Source organism: Cnephaeus nilssonii (assembly GCF_951640355.1).
Source record: "Cnephaeus nilssonii genome assembly, chromosome: 21".
NCBI lineage: Eukaryota > Metazoa > Chordata > Mammalia > Chiroptera > Vespertilionidae > Cnephaeus > Cnephaeus nilssonii.
The window spans coordinates 32,931,208-32,949,077 of NC_137092.1; the positions used below are offsets into that span (position 1 = coordinate 32,931,208).

Sequence of the window (17,870 nt, forward strand, 5' to 3'; positions counted from 1 at the left end):
ACAAATAGGAAGGCTTAAAAGGATTTAGAAGTTAATCTATAGGAGAAGGAAACTTCCACATAATAAAGGCCATTTATGAAAAACCAATAGCTAATATCATACTCAATGGTAAAAGAATGAAAATTTTTCCCTTAAGATCAGGAACAAGACAGGATGCCTGCATTTCCTACTTCTACTAAACATCATATTGGAAGTTTTGGTCAGAGAAATAAGGTAAAAAAATATAAACAACCAGCACCCAAATTGGGAAGGAAGAAGTAAAATTATCTCTTTGCAGATGACATGATCTTTTACATAGAAAACTCTAAAGATTACACACAGAAACATAAAACTGTTGAAACGAAAATATAAATTCAGCAAAAGTTGCAGGCTACATAATGTACACCCCAAAATCAGTTGCATTTCTAGACACTAAAAATGAACAATCCTAAAGGGAAATTATTAAAACAATTCCATTTACAAAAGCATAAAAAATAAAATACTTAGGAAAAAACTTAAGCAGGAGAAAGACTACTACACTGGAAACTATGAAACACTGCTGAAAGAAATAGAAGATGACATGAAAAAATAGACATCCTATGCTAATATTACAAAAAGTAACCCACGGGTTACATGCATCCCCTATCACCACCTTGAATATGCATTCTTCAGAATTACAAAATCCAACTTATAATCGAACCCAGGACTCCTCAGTCCGTGGGCCGACACTCTATCCACTGAGCCAAACCAGGTAGAGTCCAATTCTTGAAATCCAAGGATCTAAAAATTGCCAAGACAAGCCTGAAAAAAAACAACAACAAAAACAAAAAACACAGCATGGTTGAGAGGACTCAAGCTTCCTGATTTTAAAACTTACTAAAAAGCTACAAAAATCAGAACACAGTGGTACAGGCATAAAGACAGAAACCAAATGAATAGAAGCCCAGAGATGAACCCTCACATATATGGTCAAATGTGCACAAGGATGCTAAGATTATCTAAAGGGAAAAAACAGTCTGTCAACAAGTGGTTCTTGGAAAACAGGATATCTACATGCAAAGAATGGAGTTGGTCTCCTGCCTTTTACCATACACAAAAAGTCATGCAAAATGGATCAAAGAACTAAGCATAAGAGCTAAAACTATAAAACTTTGATAACAAAACATAGAGGACACGCTTATGATGTTGGATCTGGCATCGGGACATCAAAAACCCAGGCAACAAAAGAAAAATAATAGCTATATGGGACTTCATCAAAACCAAAAACTATTGTTTATCAAAAGTCACTATCAACAGAGTGAAAAGGCAATCCAAGAATGGGAGGAAACATCAGCAAATCATACAACTGACAAGGGGTTAATATCCAAAATACATAATGAACTCCTAAAACTCAACAACAAAAAAACACCCAATCAAAAAATGAACAAAGGACTTGAACAGACATTTCCCCAAAGAAGCTATACAAAACATCAATAAGCACATAAAAATATGATCACTGCCCGACCAGTGTGGCTCAGTGGTTGAACATTGACCTATGAACCAGGAGGTCAGGGTTCGATTCCCATCAGGGCACATGCCGGGTTGCAGACTCCATCCCCAGTGGGGGGCATGCAGGAGGCAGCCGATCAATGATTCCCTCTTATCATTGATGTTTCTCTCTCTCTCCTTTTCCTTTCCTCTCTGAAATCAATAAAAATATATTTAAAAAAATATGAACACTAATCATTAGGAAATGCTAACAAAAATGACAGAGATACCAGTTCATATACATTAAAATGGCTAGTATAAAAAAAAACACAGAAAATAACAAGGTTGGTAAAGAGTGGAAAAATTGGAACCTTTGTGTACTGACAGTTGGAATATAAGATTTATGATAAAAATTGGCATTTCAAAACAGTTGGAGAGAAGACAACTTATCAACAAATAGGGGTTGGTGCAGTGGAAAGGAACTGTATCTCATTCCATATAACAAGTATTTCAGATGTACCAACAATTTAAATGCAAAGAATATAACCAGAACATATGGTTGAAATGTTTATATAATTTGAGTATAGAGAAGATCTAAAGCTTTTATAAGACGGACACAACAACTCCTAGCCATTAGGGAAGTGATGGATATAGCTATTAACGTAAAGCTTCTGCACATATCAATGACCATTGATAGAGCAAAATATGGCACATATTAAAGTCATCATTAAAGGATGGGAACAAGACTAAATACAAACCCCTATCTTTTTAAAAAAATATATCTTAATTTTTGAATATATTTATTGATTTCAGAGAGGAAGGGAGGAAAGAGAGAGTGAGAGAAACAACAATGATGAGAGAGAACTATAGATCGGCCACCCTCTGCTTGCCCTACACTGGGGATGGAGCCCGAAACCCAGGCATGTGTCCCGACCTGGAATTGAACCGTGACCTCCAGGTTCATTGGTCGACTGCTAACCCTAACCCAATCTAAGATGTAAGTGTAAAAAATGCTTGAAAAATATGAACACCATGATGCCATTTTTGTGTAAGATAAAAGAAAAATTGCCAAAATATGTAGAGATCTACACATACAAGATATTGATGTATAGGAAAAGATACAATGGACTAAGAGAAGGAGACTCTTTAACTCTATAATGTTTGAAATTTATATTCATATACTACACTACTTATGTAATTGAAAGTAGTTATATAAAGTAATCTATATCCAATAGTGTAAAAATCTTAAAAAGGAAACTGGTAAAAATAACAGGGGGAGGGGAGGGGGCGACTAGAAAAACAATGTTCCCTTCAGGTAAAAGGGGCTTTAATTTATAAAACGTTCTGATAAATCAACACAAATAATTCAGAAACCTAACAGAACAAAGGACATGAATAAGTAATTTAGACAAAAAAAGCTTATCTGATAAAGGAATGCAAATTAATACGTAACATGAAAATGTTCTACCCATTATATTATAAACTTAACAATAGAAGTAGAACAAAGAGTTTTTGAACCTGGAATACTTGAAACTGGAGGCTTGGTTGGTGGACTAGGCTCGACACCTGGAAAAATAAATTTGATTCCATTCACCAGCCTTATCAATATATTATGGATTTAATTTCTATTTATAAAAAATGTTAATTAGCCATTAAAATAAAAAATACAGATACTTTCCAAACTTTGCAATTCTACTTCTGGGCATTTAACCTAAATACATATTTAAAAAATACATAATAATGTATGCATAACAATCTTCACTACACAGAGGTTATTTAATAGTAAAAAAAGTATTCAGAATTAACATTTGTATCTCATTTTTTAAAATATGTTTTTATTGATTTTTAGAGAGAGAGGAAGGAAGGAGAGAAAGAAACATTGATATGAGAGAAACATTGATCAGTTGCCTCCTGAACACATCCCGACAGAGGATTGAGCTCGCAACCTGGACATGTGCCCTGATCAGGAATCGAACTAGCAACCATTTAGGTGCTTGGGAGGACGCTCAACCAACCCAGCAACACCAGCCAGGGCTACATCTGTTATCTTTTCAAAAATACCATTCAAGCAGCATTAGGCTACAGTACATCATTTCTATCCTTTTCTTTTCCCTCAGCATTTCTTGGATATTTTTCCATATGAGCAGAATTAGAGCTACCTTATCACTATTACATGTTACTAATGATTCTTTAATAACAAAATATATTTTACAGGCACATGAAGAATTTTGATTTTTGATATTTAAACTGATGAACTGAGTGGATCCAGAGACATGGAAGCATGGAACAGAATCTCAGAGGGAAGGCGGGAGAGGGTGATTTTTGATAAACTGATGAACTGAGTGGATCCAGAGACATGGAAGCATGGAACAGAATCTCAGAGGGAAGGCGGGAGAGGGTGAGTGGGTGGGAAGTAATCAACCAAAGACCTTGTATGCATATACAGTATGCATAACCCATGGACAAAGACAAGAGGGTGCTGAAGGCCTGGGGCGGGAGCGACAGGAGGGGGTCAATGGAAGGAAAAAGTGGACATATGTAATACTTGCAACAATAAAAATTAATAAAATAATAAAAAAAAACTCTAGTTTAGAAACTTCTTATAATCAATTTGCTCCTCTTCTTTCAAATGCTAAATTGTAAAGGTGTTTTATAAACCTTTTATGAATTCTCATGGTCAACTCATTCAAAAGAGCATATCAACAAACAGTATCCCACAGTGCATATACATGTGAATAAACACGGTGGGTCAATGAGTATAAACTTCACATGCAAAAACCATCTCTTCTCACCCCACCCCCCAAACCTCACAGCACTCAACTGAGATAAGGAGGCTACCAGGGCCAGAGAACTACAGGAATTATAAAAAGATGTTCTAATTACCATATTAACATGCATAACTTCCCTCAATTTTTAAAGTCTTAGGAAAACAGAAAATATACAAGCAAATTGAAAGCCAATGATTGATATTTGAATTCAACACCCTCCTTAACCAACAGGAAATTAAAGCCCACAGAAATGATGTTCCATGAGTAAGCAGAACCAATCGAGGGCCCTGAGTGAGGTCAGCCCAGGCTAATGCTCTTCCCACTACTGCTCCTGCCTCTTGTTTTTACTGAAACCAAAGAGAAGCCAGAGAAAGCAGCACTGAAATCAGGAAGACAACTCCTCCCACCGCATGAAAATAATCTCTCAAGTCTTAGGCTGAGTGGTTGATGAGTAGTCCATACAACAAGTCCTCCATTTCATTTCAATCAAGTTTTTTCCCTGTATTTCAGTTGCTAAAAAATTTAGTTTCTATTCCAAATGAAAATGCTAGTGAAGCCCTGGCCCGGTGGTTACAACATATTCCCATATCCCTGTGGTCGGCAAACTGCGGCTCGCGAGCCACATGCGGCTCTTTGGCCCCTTGAGTGCGGCTCTTCCACAAAATACCACGGCCTGGGCGAGTCTATTTTGAAAAAGTGGCGTTAGAAGAAGTTTAAGTTTAAAAAATTTGGCTCTCAAAAGAAATTTTAATCGTTGTACTGTTAATATTTGGCTCGGTTGACTAATGAGTTTGCCGACCACCGCCATATCCCAAAAGGTTGCAGGTTCACTTCCCAGTCAGGGCACATACCTACATTGTGGAATTGATCCACGGTTGGCTTGCATATGGGAGGCAACCAATTCATCTCTCTCTCTCTCTCTCTCTCTTCAAATCAATAAACATATCCTCAGGTGAGGATTAAAAAAAAGGGGGGTGGGGGGGGGAGCCAGTAAAGGCAAAAAGAATAACTGTGTGAGATGAGAGTGGAGGGTAGTAGCAATTCGGGTCTTGTTCTAGAGACACCGCCCGAAAGCACCAGTTGAAATTGCACTAGAAAAGGAATGAAACTGTTTGCAGTCCAGGAAATGACACTTAGTCCAGGATCAGGAAGATGCCCTGTAAAGGTGTCACCAGATAGATCACTTTTAAAATGGATGAAATAGCAACGTTGATGACGGGAAACAAACACATTAAAGAACAGAAGCCATGGATCTTCTTGTTCACTGACTTACTGGATCGATGCTGTTAAGGCATATAGCTGCCTTTAAGTACTTCCTATATGCCACATACTGTGCTAAATGCATTAATGGATCCCACTTAAAGGTTCCTACCATCCAATGAGGAAGGTATTGAACAATCTTACATATAAATAAACACATTTAAAGTTTACATAACATGCCAAGTTAATAGAGCTGTTTCTATCTGAGGACCATGGCAAATAAGTTTAGAATTATTACGTAAAACAACTAGAATGGCTGTAAACATGTGCTTCCTCCTTTTATTACTAAAAATGATGAATGAGTGTAAATCATCAGATAGTTAAAGGATTATGAAAAAATATCTGGGAATTGAAATGATTTCTAAAAATCATCAGGAATTTAAAAGGCTTTGAAAAATATAAGTAGGAAGTTACTAAACCTGTGACACTGGAAATTGGAGGTTTTGTGCTGGGAGGAGTTGACACTGGAAAACAAAATAATGTAGAGTGGATCAAATTACTTGGGAGTTATCGCTGGCACTAGCACCAAGAATTCAAAAGAGTTTTGAAAATGTAAGCAGGATGTTACTAAACCTGAAGGACTCAAAATCGGAGGTGTGGTACTGGGAGGAGGAGTAGTCACCACTGGAAAAGAAAATAATTTCAACTGGATTAACCACATAGGAATTATGGTCTTTTCATTCTTAACTTATTTAGATGCAAATACCCATGCTTCAATTTTCTTACAGATGGCTGCTATACAGTTTTACACATAAAGTCAAAGAAGACAAATTTATAACCTGTGTGATACACATAACGTGCAAACCCTATGAAAATACACAAATAACAAAAGCAGAATTCTTTGTGACTTTGTGTCATGTTAAGACATAAATACTAAAACTGCTTCACTTCAATTACTCTGTCATTTATATTTCAAAGAAATAAAATCCAAACAGGACAAGAAAGTAGAAGGAACCCTTTGTACCTTTAACACAGCGAGGCTTCTCGGGTACCCAGGTGCTATTAGCTTCACAGACAATTTTGCGGCTGCCTTCAAGGGAATAACCCTGGTTGCATTCATATTCAACCTCTGCTTTGTAGTAAAATTTTTTTCCAAATCCTGACACAATGTTTCCATCAGGGACTGATGGTGGATATTCACATTTGACCACTGAAACGTGAAGAAATTTCAGAATTAATGGAAAGCTGTTTTAGCCTAGGAGAGAAAACCTAGCGCAACGTAGTCATTTCCACTGTGACAAAGAGGCAAGGAATGGAAGGCAGGATGTTAATCTTCTTAAAAAAAACTTTACTTGTTCATTTTAACTCCAGGTAAATAGATTTCACACAATCCAATCATCTTTTCCCACCTAGAAGAGACTGTCATTAGGTTTATTGGCTTTCCTACATCTTCCCCCGATTATTGACAAGTTTTGAGAAAGGTCTGCCTACCAGATACAATTTCCTAGTAAGTTCAAACACAGCCTTTTGATGCTCTTCAGCTCTAGGGCTTTGTTAAAATTTCATGCTGACACTGAGTACAGTGCCCTACTTTTGTACAAAGGCAGGAGAGACTCTTGTGATGAGAAAATGCTTCAGCTCAAATGTAAAAGTTGGAAAGAAGCTGGCTCTGCAAAGATGCAGGGAGGAAGTTCTCGGGTACTGCCAACATACAAGAACTGGGATGTTCAAGAAACGGAAAGGCCAATGGAGTCAGGGCAGTGTTTCCATACATTTCTTTTAATCCAACCCAGGAACCAAAAACTCCATTTTCCATTGCAAACCAGTATATAATCCCACAGGCCTGAGAAACTTAGGCTTCATACTAGTGTACTCTGGGATTTCCCGTTGTACTCTACTTCTCAAGAAGAACAATGCTGGTCCTGACCTACTAGATTGATTTCAGGATCCAGTAGTGGGTTTGGCAGAATTTGGAAAAAATAAAACACTGGCTGGCAGTAAGTACAGAGAGCATCTTAAGAGAGTAAACCGGAAGCTGGCTCTTCCTCCTTGCATGTGGACCTGAATTTCCATCAGGTATCTTTTCCCTTCAGGCTAAAGAACTTCCTGTAGCAATTCTTATAGTGCAGGTAGGGTGTGACAATTCTCTTAGCTTTAGTTTATCTTAAAATGTTTTTATCTCACCTTCAGTTTTAAAAGATTTCTCCTTAAAAGATGAAGGGATTAAGAAGTACCAAATGGCAGTTACAAAACAGTCACAGGGATGTCAAGTACAGCATAGTGAATATAGTAAGTAATCCTATCCTGTATAATAAAAGTGTAATATGCTAAGTGTCCCACCCATAGATTGACCATTCAGTCTACTGCTCGACCCTTCACTATGGTGCGCGCTAACCACCAGGGGCCAGATGCTCAGACCAGTAAGTTAGCAATATTTTTCCTTGACAGATTTCTAGGAGTCCTGTTTTATTTTTCTTTCAGCACTTTAGATGTTATTGTCTTCTAGTTACAAATTCCTTAAGAGAAGTCAGCTGTCATTCTTACTTAGAGGGGTGAGGCGAATGTAATATGTTGGTGTTGTTTCCCACCCACCCCCCCCTCATTGACTGCTTTTGCTTTTTTGTTTTCAGAAGTTTTACCATGATTGGTTACTTCAGCGGGGGTTCTTGGTAAAATTTCAAAATTTATTTATTCTGCTAGGGCTGATGTCGGCAAACTGAGGCTCACGAGCCACATGCGACTCTTTGGCCCCTTGAGTGTGGCTCTTCCACAAAATACCACGGCCTGGGCGAGTCTATTTTGAAGAAGTGGCGTTAGAAGAAGTTTAAATTTAAAAAATTTGGCTCTCCAAAGAAATTTCAATCGTACTGTTGATATTTGGCTCTGTTGACTAATGAGTTTGCCGACCACTGTGCTAGGGTCACTGAATTTCCTGGACTTTGTGGTGTGCTTGTTTTGGATCAAATGTGGATAATTATTCAAATAATCATCTATACAAGCGGTTCTCAACCTGTGGGTAGTGACCCCTTTGAGGGTCGAATGACCCTTTCACAGGGGTCGCCTAAGACCATCGGAAAACACAGATATTTACGATTCATAACAGTAGCAAAATTACAGTTATGAAGTAGCAACGAAAATAATTTTATGGTTGGGCGTCACCACCACATGAGGAACTGTATTAAAGGGTCGCGGCATTAGGAAGGTTGAGAACCACTATACTCTCTTTCTGACCTACAAAAACATGCATATTTGACTCCTACTCTCCATGCATATTTGACTGCTAGTTGTTCCCCAGGTTGTAAGTCTTTCTCTCTCTATATATATATTAAAAAAGATTTCTTTCAAATCATCTGGTAGGTTTCTATTGTTCTCACTTGAGGTTCACTGATCTATTCTCTGTTGTGCTGAGCTGATATTAATCACAGAAATTATTTCTGTAAGTTAGAATTACTGAATATAACTTACATACGTTAAAACTCATCCTTATAAGTGCACAGCTGAATGAGGTTTCATCAATACAAATACAAACCATGTACCTATCACCACAGTAAAGACATAGAAAAGTTCCAATACCTCCAACGTTCCCTCAGACCACTTTGTAATCAACTCTCCCTGTCCCCATACCCCAACCACCTTCCACCAGCTAACCATTGATCTGTTTTCTATCCCTATAACGTTTCTTTTCCAGAATGTCAGAATGGGATGACAGCCTCTGCGTACAGCTTATTTCACCTAGCATAATGCATCTGAGATTCACTTCTGTACTTGCAAGATCAGATGCTCAATCCTTTATATTGCGGAGCATTCTCCCATTATACGGATGCACCATGGTTGTTTGGCCATTCACCAACTGAAAAAGATGGGCTATTTCCAATGTGAGACGATTATGAGTAAGGCTGCTATGAATATTCTCATACTAGAGTTCTATGTGAACATTAAAAGATTTACTTGGATTGCTGAGTTGTATGGTTAAGTGCATGTTTAACTTTATAACAAATCATCAAATGCTTTCTTAAGTACACATACCACTTTGCATTCTTAACTTGCAATGTATGAGGAGTTCTAATTACTACATATCTTTGAAATGGTATGGTTGTTACTTTTAGTTTTATCACTGTGTTTTTAAATTACATTTCTGTGACTAATGCTATTGAGTAATTTTCATGTACTTTTTTGTCACCAGTATAACTTCTTTGGAGGAAAAGGTCTATTCAAACATTTTGCCCATTTTTAAAAAACTGGATGTTTTCTCATTTGTTTTCAAAGATCTATATACATGTGCTTTGCAAATATCTTCTTCAAGTCTATGGTTCATATTTATATTCTTATAACTGTTTTATGAGAGAATTTTTGAGTCTTTAAGAATTTTTTTTTCTTTTGAAAGATTATGCTTTTAGGGTTGTATTTAAGAAATCTTTGTCTAGGTCACAAATACTTTCTATATTTTCTTGTAAACTTTTTTTACTTTTTTATATTTAAGTCTATGATGATTTAAGTAAATTTATATGGTGTAAAACAGGGTTGAGATTTTTTATTTTTTTTTGCATATGGGTATCAAATTGTGCCTGTGCTTTTACCATTTTTCCACTGAATTATTTCTGTATCTGTGGTAAACCAACTGAATACAGTTGAAAGGGTCTATTCTGGACTCTCTATTGCATTCCATACTGTCTTAATATATTTTATAGTATCCTATATAATAATCCTACATAATAAAGAGGTAATATGCAAATTGACCATCACTCCAACACACAAGATGGCCACCCCCATGTGGACACAAGATGGCTTGCATGGAAGGGCAGTTGTGGGCAATCAGGCCAGCAGGGGAGGGCAGTTGGGAGGGACCAGGCCTGCAAGGGAGGGCAGTAGGGAGCAATCAGGCCTGCAGGGGAGGGCAGATAGGGGTGACCGGGCCGGCAGAGGAGGGTAGTTGGGGGTGATCGGGCCGGCAGAGGGCAGTTGGGGGCAACCAGGCCTGCAGGGGAGGGCAGTTGGGGGCAACCATGCCGGCAGGAGAGGGCAGTTAGGGGTGACTGGGCCAGCAGGGGAGGGCAGTTAGGGGCAATTGTGCTTGCAGGGGAGCAAGTTAGGCGTCGATCAGGCTAACAGGAGAGTGGTTAGGAGGTGATCAGGTTGGCAGGCAGAAGCGGTTAGGGGCAATCAGGCAGGCAGGGAGGTGAGTGGTTGGGAGCCAACAGTCCTGGGTTGTGAGAGGGATGTCTGACTGATCTTGAGGGGTCCCAGATTGGAGAGGGTGCAGGCTGGGCAGGGGGACACCCCCCTGCCCCATGCAAGAATTTCGTGCACTGGGCCTCTAGTGTTTTATAAGGTTTGGTAGTAGGTAGAATGAGTCCTCTAACTTTTTCAAAATGTTTACTATTATACCTCTGCTGTATTTTCATATAAATTTTAGAATCAGTTTGTCTATTTATACAAAAAGTTCTATTGAGAATTTTAATGGGACTGTGCCAAAATTATAGATTAATTATGGAAAATTGATATCTTTACTATGATTTACCCTTCTAATCCACAATCACTACATTTCTATTAAGGTCTATTAATTTATTCTATCAAAATGTTTAGTTATTTTTACCATTCAAATCTTGCACGTGTTATACAATTTATTTTCAAATATTGTATGTAGTTTGAAACTCTTGTAAAAATTATGTAAAAAAACTTCAATTTCTTATTTATTTCTTACAAGTATATTTCTGTACATTGATCTTATTATGCTTGCAACCTGGCTAAAACTTCAGGCTTTCGAATTTTCTACATGGACAATGATGTATAGTAAATATAATCTACTTTATTTCTTTCTCCTCATCATGTATATCTATTTCTATTTCTTGCCTTACTGTACTGGGCAGGACCATCCTAGTCTTGTTCCTACCTAACGGGGAAATAAATCATTCAGGTACCAATAAGTGAAATGTCAGCTATGGGATTTTTGTAAGAGCCATTTTTCAGGAACAGATAGTTCTATTCTTAGTTCACTGAGAAGTTGTATAATGAAAACATGATGGATTCTGTCAAATGCTTTTTTTTCACATTAAGATAATCATGTATAGTTTTCTTCTTTATATGTCCTGATATGGTAAATTTAATTTTTAAATTTAAATTAACCTTACATGCATGGAATAAATTGTATTTGATTATGATGTGTTAATTAATTATACGATTTGATCTATTACTATTTTGTTGAGGACTTTTGGTTCTATGTTCATTATGGATATTGTTTTGAATGTTCCTGAAATGTTTCTGTCTGGTTTTAGTATGGGAGCAATGCAATCCTCATGAAATGAGGTGAGATGTATTCCCCCACACCCCTTTCGGATTTTCCTGAAGGGGTTGCGAAGAGCTGCTTTTATTTACTCCTGAAATGTCTGATACGATTCCCCAGGGAGAACAGTTATCTTTATGAGAAGGTATGTTGTCAAATCTATAGGCATAGAGTCGTTTTTGTTACTCTCTTATTATCCTTTAAATACCTGTCAGATACTTTTAGTGATGTCTTCTTTTTCATTCTTAATATTGGTAATTTGTATTTTCTTTCTTTTTTGTCAGAATGGTTATATGTTAACACATTGGATTGATCTCTAATAACTAGGTGATTTCACTAATTCCACAATTTTCCCTATTCAATTTCATTGATTTCTATCTTTATTCTTTCCTTTTGTTTCCTTAGTTGGAGTACAATTTGCTCTTCTTTGTTTTAGGTTCAAACAGAAGTCTATATTATTGATTTGAGATGTTTCCCCTTTTCTAAAAGAATTTCATGCTATTAGTAGTCTACTAATGCTTTTTTCTGTATCCCACAAATGTTGATGTATGGCATTTTCATTTTTATTCATTTCACAATACTTTCTTGTAGGGAGCGGCTATAGAGTTAAGCCTCGGATTGACCTGTGGCAGAGCCACAAACAAGTCCCAGTTTAGAGGACAGAGCCCTCTTAGTATAATTACGCTTGACCTTATAGCCGCCCCCTGGTTCCTTCCTGGGTAGCTAATGGGCTGTGGGAGGTACAGCAAGTGCTGCCCAAACAAGTGAAATTCACAAGAACATTGTAACTATGGTGACCACTACCTTGTTTACCTCTGGCTATAAAATAAAGCCTCAGATTGCTGGCTGGATCCTTCTCTGTGGCTTCAGCCAGTCACAGGAGATCCACGGAGCCCCAGCTATATTCTCTTTGGTCTGTCTTTTCTTTAATCCGTCTTTTCTTTAATCCTTCACCGTTTCCCCTCAGGCTCACTGAACGCTTGGCTATGCTGGCCCGGCACACTTTCTAATTTTGATTGTGAAGTCTTCTTTGTATCATGAGTTAGAAGTGCCTTGCATAACTTTCATATATTTGGGGATTTTTATAGATATACTAGAGGCCCGGTGCACAAAATTTGTGCACGGGGGAGGGGGTGATCGGGCCTAAACGGGCAGTCGGACATCCCTTTCACAATCCAGGACTGCTGGCTCCCAACTGCTCGCCTACCTGCCTTCCTGATTGCCCCTAACCGCTTCTGCCTGCCAGCCTGATCACACCCTAACCACTCCCATGCCAGCCTGATTGATGTCTAACTGCTCCCCTGCCAGCCTGTTTGCCCCCAACTCCCCTCCTCTGCAGGCCTGGTCACCCCTAACTGACCTCCCATGCAGGCTTGGTCCCCCCCAACTGCTCTCCCCTGCTGGCCTGATTGCCCACAACTGCCCTCCCTTGCAGGCCTGGTCCCTCCCAACTGCCCTCCCCTGCTGGCCATCTTGTGGTGGCCATCTTGTGTCCACATGGGGGAAGCCATCTTGTGTGTTGGAGTGACAGTCAATTTGCGTATTATTCTTTTATTAGATAGGATTAGATAGGAGAGAGGCCTGGTGCATGGGTGGGGGCCAGCTGGTTTGCCCTGAAGGGTGTCCCGGATCAGGGTGGGGGTTCCCTTGGGGTGTGGGGCAGCCTGGGCAAGGGGCCTGTGGTGGTTTGCAGGCCAGCCCCACCCCCCGGTGACCCAAGCGGAGGCCCTGGTATATGGAATTTATCTACTACAATTGAATCTTTGTGGCCTGGAGCGGAGCCAAGCCTTCTGCTCGCTCCGTGGCAGCAGCATTTCTGTTGAGATTTATTTATCTTCTATAATTGAAATTTTGTAGCCTGGAATGGAGGCCTAGGCCGGCCAGGGCTGCAGAAGCTTGGCTTCTTCCATCGCCAGGGGCAACCCTAGCCTCCTGCTCTCTCCAGCTCTGTGGCTGTCGCCATTTTTGTTGGGATTTATTTATCTTCTATCATTGAAACTTTGTAGCATTGAGTGGAGGCCTAGGTCGGCAAGGGCAGGCGGAAAGCTTGGCTTCCTCCATTGCCGGGGAAACCAAAGCCTCCTTCCTGCTCTCCATGGCCGCAGCCATCTTGGTTGGGTTTATTTGCATATTCGCTCCTGACTGGCTGGTGGGTGTAGTGGAGGTATGGCCAATTTGCATATTACTCTTTTATTCAATAGGATTTTGATATTTACATTCACTCCACTGTCATCTGATGATGTACAGTAAATGATTTCAATATTTTGAAATCTGTTAAAAATTACCTTAATGCCTAGAATATGTAATTAGAGAATGGGATATTCCATTTGCCCTTGACAAGAGTAATTATTTTGGTATTATTTGGTGGTTCCTTTCTTTCAAGAGTCAAATACCATCCATCACCTCCCTGTTTTAAAGTCATGCTCTAAGGCCTTCAACATTGTTTTTAAAATACAGGCATATGTCAAAGATATAGCAGGTTTGGTATCAATCCACAGCAATAAAATGAGTATCATCATAATGCAAGGCATAATCTATTTGCTGTTGAGGGTCTTGCCTTCAATTTTTAATAACAAAATATCTGTGAAATGCAATAAAGCAAAGTGCTATTAAACAAGGTATGCTTGATGTTTTGTCCAGTTTATCAATTGTATTGGTGAGAAGCTTAAGTCTTTTATAATTTACCATTTTTTCCTAACCAGTACTCTTAGACTTCTTGCAACACAAAATAAATCTGTTATTTTTAACCTAATGTGTGTTGAGTTTTTAATCCTTAGAAGAAAAAAGAAAATCCCAACTCATGCATCTACATAGTAATTCACAATGCAGTGTAAGTTGGAATGCCAAGAATATGTATGGTGAAGAGTGGGGAACGCTACAAGTAAAATTAGTTTTTATTCAATTTTACCTTTTTAAAATTAAATTAGAAAACAATTTAACAGGGTGAGGGAACATATGTGGCTATTCTGTTTACTTGTTAGTCAAGTGAAGAAATAAATAAAAATGTTATTACCTTTACACACAGGAGGGTCACTACTCCATTTGTTTGGCCCAGAACAAACCAGTCTGCTCTCTCCAACAAGGGAATATTCATCTGGTAGACCAGAAGGCTTACAACTGTAAGTGACTACTTCATTATATTCAAATGTATCCCTGTGGCTATTGGTGAATTCTCCATTTGGTATTTGTGGAGGTGGTTGACATAAAATCTCTTAAAAAGAGAAAAAAAAAAAGGACAGGAAAGGCAAAAGAAAAGATAAAAGATTAAGACAGCATTAGTAATGCCTTATGAACTGCCTTCAATAAATTTATTAACATATGATTTCTACAATCTAGTCGAATATTCAATATCTATTTGAAACAAATTTTCTATGAAAAGAAAAAGTATGATCTTTTTCATCCTTAAGAGTATGTAGTGCAATTTGCCAAAGGTACAAATGGTGTGTTAATGCAACAGCCCAAATCCTGAGGTCTACATTGAAGCCACATATTGATGAGTTTGCAAACACGTAAAACAATACCACTATTCTTTTTTTAAAATCTTGGTTTTCCTTAAAAAATATGTTGTATATATTAATATGTATTGTGCTTACTGTTCTTAATAAATAATTATTTTTAAAAATTTTCAAGGACAATTCCAATATAATGGAATAGCAATAGCCATATCCCACCTGAAGAAAAGCTATGTGGGGGTCTTTTTAAATTTAAAAGCATAAAGTCAAATCAAGGCCAAAAGTTTGAGAACTACTGATCTAAATTCTAAAGACACAGTATACTTACTTTCACACTGTGGGGGGTTACCACTCCAAGCCACATCATTTCCAGAAAGTTCACAATATAGAACTGGATTTCCAAGTAAGTAATAACTAAGTAAGAAGAAAAAAAGATTACTGTTGTGCTGGGGTTTTTTTTAACCAGTTAACATGAGGCATATAATAACTAAGAAAAATTTTATATGGTTATTTTTCTGCACTATAGTAGCTTGAGGGAAAATTTTCTTAAATAGCCTATAATGAAAGTACTAATTAAATCTATAATTTAATGAAAGAGACAGTTGCTGCATTTGAGCACACACTGACCTACAGCAAATTATCTACACACTAGAGGTCCGGTGCATGAAATTAGTGCATAGGGGTGAGGTGGGTGGAGGGGGTCCCTCAGCCTGGCCTACACCCTCTCCAATCTGGGACCCCTTGGGGGATGTCCGCCTGCCGGTTTATTAAAGCCTAATATGCTAAGTGTCTGGTCGACCTGTTGGCTGTTCAACCAATCAAAGCGTAATATGCTAATTATATGCTAAGGCGGCTCAACTGCTCGGTATGACATGCACTGACTACCGAGGGGCAGACAGTCAACTGGTCGACCAGTCTCTATGATGTGCACTGACCACCAGGGGTAAGACGCTCTGATTGGCATGTTAGCTTGCTGCTGGGGTCCAGCCGATTGGGACTGAGCGAGATGGGCTGGACACATCCTGGAGCCCTCCTGCAGCCCCTCCCTGGCTAGCCAACCTCCTGCCTCCCTCCGCAGGCCCGATCATGCACTGGTGGAGTCCCTCAGCCTGGCCTGCACCCTCTTGCAATCCAGGACCCCTTGGGGGATGTCGGGGAGCCGGTTTCAGCCCGATCACACAGGCCAGGCCGAGGGACCCAACTGGTGCATGAATTCATGCACTGGGCCTCTAGTCTCAATATAAGATTATTTTTGGCTGGCAATTCTACCTACCATTTCTATAACCCCTCCATCAACTCTGAAGGTTGGCCATTTTAAGTAGGGTGCACTTTGTTGTCAAGGATAAAGTCACCATGATTACTACATTTTTTTTTTTTACAGAGAGGAAGAGAGAGGGATAGAGAGTTAGAAACATCGATGAGAGAGAAAGATCGATCAGCTGCCTCCTGCACACCCCCCACTGGGGATGTGCCCGCAACCAAGGTACATGCCCTTGACCGGAATCGAACCCGGGACCCTTCAGTCCGCAGGCTGACGCTCTATCCACTGAGCCAAACCGGTTTCGGCTGATTACTACATTTTTAATGCTAATGGTAGGCTTATTATTATATACTAGAGGCCCAGTGTACGACATTTGTCCCTCAGTTCGGCCTGTGCCCTTTTGCAGTCCAGGAGCCCTTGAGGGATATCCCACTGATGGCTTAGGCCCAATACCTCTAGGGAGCGGGCCTAAGCTGGCAGCTGGACAACCTGAGCACTGATGTGCAGGCGGGAGAGGCTCCCACCACCACCACTGCGCTTGCCAGCCATCAGCCCGGCTTCTGGCGGAGCAGCACTTCCCCAGCTTCCTACGTTGAGCGTCTGTTCCCTGTGGTCAGTGCACATCATAGCAACCAGTCATTCCGCTGTTTGGTGGATTTGCATATTAATCTTTTGTTATATAGGACTAGAGGCCCAGTACACGGATTTGTGTACCAGCGGGGTCCTTCAGCCTGGCCTGCGGGGGCCGATCAGGGCTGGCTGCCCGGGGAGGGACTGTGGGAGGGTTCCAGGGTGTGTCCAGCCCATCTCGCCCAGTACCTATTGGCCGGACCCCAGCAGGAAGCTAACCTACCAGTCAGAGCGTCTGCCCCCTAGTGGTCAGTGGGCATCATAGCAACTGGTCGAATGAAGGGTTGGACACTTAGCATATTAGGCTTTTATTATATAGGATAGCATTATATAGGTCTGCTTTACTTCAATGGAAATTCCTTTCTATTCACTACACATCTTTTCAGTCTCTATAAGAAGCTGAACAGTTGACTGGCTATAAGTACAACTTCTCACACACAAAGCAAAATTAAATCAACATTATGGGAATACTTAGAAGAGAAGCAAAACAAAAATAGAAGTAGTAACATTTACCTATTTCCTCTACTTACCCCTCATTACAAGAATAGTTAGCCTGTGAACCAAACTGAAAAGTTCCTTCTACGCGGCCATTTACGGGCTCTGTTAGTTGTGGACATGATTTTCCTGAAAGAAATTTTAAAAATTCGTTGTTTTACACAAACTCCAAAACAGATCTGAATCAAAACCAAAATTCTACATTGCTCTACTGTGGGAATACTACTTTTCTTTCTTTAACTATTAAAAGGCCAAACTGAAGATTCACATTTACCCAGACAACTAATAAGAAAAAGATTCCCTGGAAATTTTCAAAGCTTGAAAAAATACATGACTAT

At 39.4% G+C, this 17,870-nt stretch overlaps 1 protein-coding gene across 7 annotated transcripts in view; it reads right to left on the reverse strand.

Moving 5' to 3' along the window:
* CD46 (CD46 molecule) overlaps positions 1-17,870 on the reverse strand; it is a 46,509-nt gene that overhangs the window by 16,413 nt on the left and 12,226 nt on the right. For 4 of the 7 annotated variants that reach the window (XM_079761149.1, XM_079761148.1, XM_079761151.1 and 1 more), the window contains exons 3-9: positions 17,568-17,661; positions 15,475-15,560; positions 14,708-14,905; positions 6,439-6,624; positions 6,048-6,098; positions 5,894-5,938; positions 2,965-3,012 (exon numbers count right to left, since the gene is read on the reverse strand). In XM_079761149.1, the coding sequence (XP_079617275.1) occupies positions 2,965-3,012; positions 5,894-5,938; positions 6,048-6,098; positions 6,439-6,624; positions 14,708-14,905; positions 15,475-15,560; positions 17,568-17,661 (708 nt within the window). The remainder of the gene's footprint in view (positions 1-2,964; positions 3,013-5,893; positions 5,939-6,047; positions 6,099-6,438; positions 6,625-14,707; positions 14,906-15,474; positions 15,561-17,567; positions 17,662-17,870) is intronic. The other 3 variants (XM_079761150.1, XM_079761152.1, XM_079761153.1) reach the window with 3 other exon arrangements.